General features: G+C 48.2%; 1 protein-coding gene across 3 annotated transcripts in view; it reads left to right on the top strand.

Annotated features, from left to right (window-relative positions):
- Nucleotides 1-6,419, top strand: part of LOC108249224 (transcription factor COE3) — a 115,418-nt gene that overhangs the window by 13,281 nt on the left and 95,718 nt on the right. For all 3 annotated transcript variants that reach the window (XM_037977354.1, XM_037977355.1, XM_037977353.1), the window contains exons 2-4: nucleotides 1,191-1,347; nucleotides 2,869-2,932; nucleotides 4,207-4,262. In XM_037977354.1, coding sequence (XP_037833282.1) covers nucleotides 1,191-1,347; nucleotides 2,869-2,932; nucleotides 4,207-4,262 — 277 coding nt within the window. The remainder of the gene's footprint in view (nucleotides 1-1,190; nucleotides 1,348-2,868; nucleotides 2,933-4,206; nucleotides 4,263-6,419) is intronic.

Here is a 6,419-nt window from a genome sequence, read left to right as displayed (position 1 = left end):
TTAGAGCTCCAACAGGACCGGGTTTAGAGCTCCAACAGGACCGGGTTTAGAGCTCCAACAGGACCGGGTTTAGAGCTCCATCAGGACCAGGTTAGAGCTCCTAAGGGGAGTTCTCTGGTCCTGGTGGAGACTCAGGGTTTGATGTATCTTTTATGGTTCTCTGAAGTGTCACAGATCTGTTCTCCACTGATTGTCAGATTAAAATCTTTATCTGACGGCTTTAGATCTAATTTGCTCTTCAAAAATAAGAACTTTGACACGAGATGTTTATTTTATGAACATATTTGATATTGAAGTTGAACTGATTAAATAAAATCAAACCATCTTTATAAATAAACTCTGAGCTCAGAGTCAATCAGATGAATGAAAATCCTTCCTGCTGACAGATCGAGCTCCTCTGTCTGACGGTTCTCTGCAGAACCTGTGGAGGTTCTTCTGGGTGGTTTCAGTCCTTTAACTTCAAACAAACCGATTAAAGATGCAAACATCAGCTCGAGTCCATCACATCAGATTTCAACAAAACAAAAACAAGTTGTCTCTTTTTTATTTTAATCCTCCTAAATGTGATAAATCAAGATGAAAATAATAAAACTCCAAACATTTAAATGTTTCAGCTAATTTTGATCAACTTTTATTTAATATTAAACATTTTTTTAACCATTTCAGAATAGAAGTTTGTTTTAATTGAAGTCTTTTGTTGGTGTTTGGTGTCAGACGCTCGCAGCTGAGTCGCAGCTCGTTAATTATCCGAGCCCAGTTCACGGAACGACGAGTTCATTCATGTTGAAGTGAAAATGAGATCAGGCAGAAATAATGAAGCCGTCAGTCTGAACCAACATCCTGATCCTTCAAACTTTATGATGTTTACTAAACTGGACCTTTGAGGCTGCTCAGGTCCGACAGGTTCATGGTTCTGATGTCACTTCCTGTTTGTTCTGATTGTTGCCGACAGAAGTAAACTCAGGTAAATCTGTGAAAACTAATTATTCTGACGTCTGAGGCAGGAATCAAACACCCGGCACAGTTTCATCCCTCGCTGTAAACTGAACACCAGCCGTGTTCTTCTAACACTTTTATTCTGTTTTTTCTAAAACACAGACAGTGAAGAATAACGATGCTTTAATTGTGTATTTTTACTGTGAAGGAAAGTGAGTGTTTGCTGATGCTAACGGAGAACCTCTGTGTTTCAGTGGCGTGGGTTTGGCCCGAGCTCACTTCGAGAAGCAGCCTCCGTCCAACCTGAGGAAGTCCAACTTCTTCCACTTCGTGCTGGCGCTGTACGACCGGCAGGGCCAGCCCGTCGAGATCGAGAGGACGTCCTACGTGGACTTCGTGGAAAAGGACAAGGTGACGACACGTTTCTCCTCAGAAGATTTACACGCTGTAACACAGGGGGGTCAAAGGTCAAGAGGCACAGCATGTCCTCTTTACTGCAGTCTGAGTTCTGCTGCTCTATCACTGAAGAACCTCCCTTTAAATTCAGCCAGAACATTATGACCTCCGGCAGGTGGAAATGCATCTTGTTACCATGGTTACCTGTGAGTGGGTGGGGTCTATCAGGCAGCAGGTGAGCTTCCTCCTTGTTAGAAGTAGCAAACCAAACTGATGGGTCAGAACATGTCCAGACCAGCAGATCTGTGGGATGTTTCTGGTCTGCAGGAGTCAGAACCCACCATCAGAGGTCTATGGAGAACCAGAGGTTCCTGGTCTGCAGGAGTCAGTCGAAGGAGAACCAGAGGACCAAAGACAGGGTCGAGGTTCTTCGGACCACGGAGTGATGTGGAAACAAAGTTCTGGTCTGATGACCATAAGGAGGATCGTGGGTCTCTTACCTGAGGAAGACACAACACCAGGTGCATTGTGGGATGCTTTGGACAAAGATCTGCTGGGAAACTTTGGGTCCTGCTGTGGATGTTCCTTTGACCCGTAGAACCTACCTAAACAAAGTCCACCTATTCTTCATGGAGGACCAACAACAAGCTTGAGGTTCTGACTCCAGTCAGATGTTCTTGACAAACGGGCCCAATCCACGAGGTCCCGCCTCCAGAGGGCCTCAGCAGGCCTTCAAGGGTTGTAATGTTTTGGCTGATTGCTGTAACTCCATTGAGGTTTGCTGCCAATAAAGTCTGATAGCTGTTCATCAGATTGTGACTAAGAGTGGTGGAAACATCCAGGCAGGTTTGGGATGTTTGTTCTTTGATCGGCTGCCAGCTGGCATCAGATCCTCCGCCCACTCGCTCACCCCACCTCTGCTTTGACCTCTAGTCTCTCGGCCCAACGCGCTGGGACCGAGCCAACGCCGGCAGGCGCCGCTGGCACCGAGCGGCCGGCCGACGTTGGCTCAGATGGGGGAGAGGAGTGAAATAAAACGGGGAATAAAAGGAGAGAAGAAGGACGGGAGGAAGGTCAGCAGAGAGGGATGCTTAAAAACGGGTGTGATCAAAGATTCCGATTAATTTGATTCCGTCTCGCTGTCCTCGCTGTCCTCGCTGTCCTCGCTCGACAGGAAGCTGGGTCCAGGTTCTGTCAGAGGAACCTGCGTACCTCCAGGATGATCTCCAGGGTCCTTATTACTTTAATTTAACTGAAAACAAACATCCACGTTTTAAAATGGCTTCAGGCTGAATTCACCTGTTAACCCCACGGCGTTCTGTGGCGGCCATGTTGGATGTGTCATGTCCAACGTAGAACCGTTAAATAACCGTTTTCTGGTGGGTTTTGTTGAACCCGAAGCAGAGCTGCAGGAAAGTTTCAGAGTGAGCGTGTTCAGGTGGATTTATTCTCAGGAAACCTTCAGCTCATCCAGATAGAGGCTGACGGGACTTTATCGTGTTTCAGCTTCTAACTGTTCTTGTCTCTGTGTGGCAGGAGTACAACGGAGAGAAAACCAACAATGGGATCCACTACCGGCTACAGCTGCTCTACAGCAACGGTAAGACCCGCCGCCGCCTCAGAACAGTTCTGATGACCCGGGAACGTCCAGCCGTTCATCCCTGCTGTCCAGTTAAAGTCCAGACAAAAAGGGACAAATCATCCAGATGAAGGAAACACAACAGATCTGGGCTCGGGTCAGGGTTCTGGGATGGTTCTGTGATGGTTCTGGGCTTGGGTCAGGGTTCTGTGAGGGTTCTGGGCTCGGGTCAGGGTTCTGTGATGGTTTTAGGAAGTGGTTTCTGGGCCTGCAGGACTGCAGGTTCAGTGGTTCTGTCCGGTTCCTCTCTACGTGTTCTGCAGGCTAAGTTCTTGCAGAGCGAAGCCACCGGAGACGTTTTTTCCTCCTTAGATCGGCTGACATTAAACTTAAATGAAGCCTTTTTTTCCAGATTTGCAGCATCGACTGATGAAGGCGAGTTAATGACCCCCCCCCGCCAGACGAGCCGGGCCGAGCGGGTCGGCAGGCCGATGATTTAGTTTACATATTAAAGGTCACTTCACTGGATGGGAAGTTGAACTCGGCTTTAAGTCTGGAAAAAGTTTCTCATTATCAGAACCGCAGACATCTGGAATCTCTGACAGAGCCGAGTTCTGTTCCGTGCATTGGGTTGGTGCTGATTGGAAACACACGGCTCGGTTCTGTTCTGGCCGTAATGCTCTCAGACCCCTGCAGGAGTGGCAGATAAAGTGGCACATAAAGGAACGTTTTCTTGCAGAGCGGGATAAATCACTCGGATTAGCGTTGCTCCGAGGTAATTGACCTCATCTGCAACCGGGACGGATAGCCGCCATTTAGGCCGCAGACTGAGGAGTGAATCATGTCAATTAGGAAGCAGAGGAAGCTGCGAGGCAAACGGCCCGAAACAAAAACCCACAGCATCCGGTACAATTAGAGCCGCCGCGCCGCTAACAGGTGTTCCCTGCCATCTCCTTCCTCCGCCCCACGCCGCGCTCGTGTCACATTTACGCCCGGATGCATCGCTAATAAAAGACGAGCCGTCCTGATTGATATTTAATTTGTCGGAGGATGAGGATTCCTTGTTCTCCTGGAGGAAGACGGCGGCGGGGGGCGGTTAACGGCGGCCCGTCCCATAAATAATAAACAGCTAATGTTAGTGTTTGCAGAGGGAGGGGGGGGGGGAATCCACGGCCAGGACATAAATAAGACCACCGCTCAGTTACAGCACATTATTAGGAGACTTCATGGAATTAGCATAAAGGCTAATGCATGTATGCATGTTGTTTTTGTCTCATTATTGTTGTGTCTTTCAGGCATCAGGACGGAGCAGGACCTCTACGTTCGGCTCATAGACTCCATGACCAAACAGGTGAGGCAGCTCTACCTGTTCACCACAAACACTGCTTCAGGTCAAAGGTCGGCTGTCTGACAGACCAGACAGAAGTCCTGAATCAGCCGAACGTTTTCATTAACAACCGATGAGGTTTAAAACTAATTTATTCAGCTGTAATCTAAACCACATGTCAAACTAAAGGCCCGCAGGCCAGATACGGCCCTTCTAACATCTTTATCCGGCCCCCAAGATAACCTTAAAAATCAACCTGTCTCAAACCAAATCAAACTTCATGAAATCATTGGACCCAGTTCAAGATGGCCGCCATGGTTAAACTCTGTCACGAGTTAAATCTGTACTCCAAGAGTTTCAATAAAAGCTGTCCACTGCATCATGAGATATTTTGATGGACGCTGAAGATGGTCGCCCGTCATTTGTGGCGGCGGGCGATATCAAACCTACGAGTCTGAGGAGCGTCTCAGGCTGTAACTTATCGCTCTGTCTCCTGGTGAACAAAGAGAAACTCTGAGATCGTAGCAAAGATTAGTGAAATAAACGTGTGAAGCTCCAGTGAAACACGGAGAACACAGAGGTGATTTAGAGAACATCTGTTCTCAGAGACGCAGCAGAGTTTTACCGCCGTGTGTGTTATATGTGTGAAGTTTCACCCGCTGTAAGCTTCTCTCTGATTGGCTCATCGCTCTGACTCTAAACGAGCAAACTCAGGTTCATTTCATAAAGTTTGATTTATAGAAACAAACCAGGCTGAAAACACGCAGCTTTAAAAACAAATGGTTCCTGGACTCCAGGCTGGTTTTCAAACTGGTTTCCTGGTATTCAGACTGGTTTTCAAATTAACAATCTGGTTTCTAATCTGGTTTCTCTTCTGTTTGACTCTGAAACTGAACTCTCTCAGATGTTTTGGAAACTTCTTGATCTTTCCTTGAAACTTTAAAGTATTTTTTTTAGTCTCAGCTTCTCCTTTTTAAACGTTTGTAGACCCGGCCTCCTCCTCCTCCTCCTCCTCCTCCTCATTACGTTGCTGAACTCGAGCAGCTCTGATGGGTTTTCCTTCCAGCCGGTGTAACTCGGCCCTCAGCTCCCCACAGATCCTCCCACCTTTCCGGTTTTCACTCGCTCAGAACCCCCCAGTGGGATTTCCACCTGTGAACGACTTTACCGCCAACAAAAACCCACAAATATTTCCAAATTCCTGTCGGTCCGACCTCCCAGCCTCCGTCAGCTCCAAGTCCTCCTTTTTCCCGTCAGGATGATTTCCCCGACAGCGGTCGACTTCACCAAGCGGGTCAGGCTGTCTGTTTATGACCCGCTGCAGATGGATCAACAGCTCACTGTTACAGGAAGTAAAACCTGCTCTGAGATCGGGTCATGTGACCTGACGTGTCGTGTTCAACCCCGAGTCGTCGTCAGACACAAACATGCGGCCTGTCGGCACGTCGCCGATCGATGTCCCAACCAGCTCTCCAACAAAGCGCCGGCCGATCAATAGGCTCTAATGCGGCACGGCGACGGCACACTGGAGACAATAATCATGACACCTCCTCCTCCTCCTCCCCCTCCCCCCACATTGCAGTCGGACCTGACAGGTCGGCTGGAGTCCCCGCGGATCGATGAGGCCCCGCCGAGTTCCTGTCAGTGGCCTCGCATCCAACGAGGAGTCGCATTAATGCTGATTGGACGGAGCAGCGGCGCAGCAGCACGGCAGCACGGCTCTTATGGAATATTTAGGATTTTCAAACTTCCACAGAATTCCAGCTGCTCCAGAAAAAAACAAACCTTCAACAAATGTTAAAACTTTCCCCCTAAAGTTTTTACTGATTCTCCCAAACTGAGCTTTACTTTAAGAAATGTAAACTTCTAAAGATGATGGAGGTCCAAGTTTCTGCCTTTTTAGGAAGTTCTGTTTATTAAAGTGAAGTTCATGAAATAAGAAAACAACAAGAAGACACAAGACCCCCGTCCGTCCATCCATCCATCTGTCAATTTGTCCATCTGTCCATCTGTCCATTTTCTTTACCTGCTTCTCCATTCTGAGTCACGGGGAGTTGATGTCTGTCTCCAGCATCACTGTGAGAGAGTTGGGGGACACCTGGACATGTCTCCAGTCCATCACAGGGACACCTGGACATGTCTCCAGTCCATCACAGGGACACCTGGACATGTCTCCAGTCC

This window comes from Kryptolebias marmoratus, linkage group LG9 (genome assembly GCF_001649575.2).
Source record: "Kryptolebias marmoratus isolate JLee-2015 linkage group LG9, ASM164957v2, whole genome shotgun sequence".
NCBI lineage: Eukaryota > Metazoa > Chordata > Actinopteri > Cyprinodontiformes > Rivulidae > Kryptolebias > Kryptolebias marmoratus.
The sequence above is the reverse complement of the archived record's forward strand: the minus strand, read 5'-3'. Positions and strand labels throughout refer to the sequence as shown.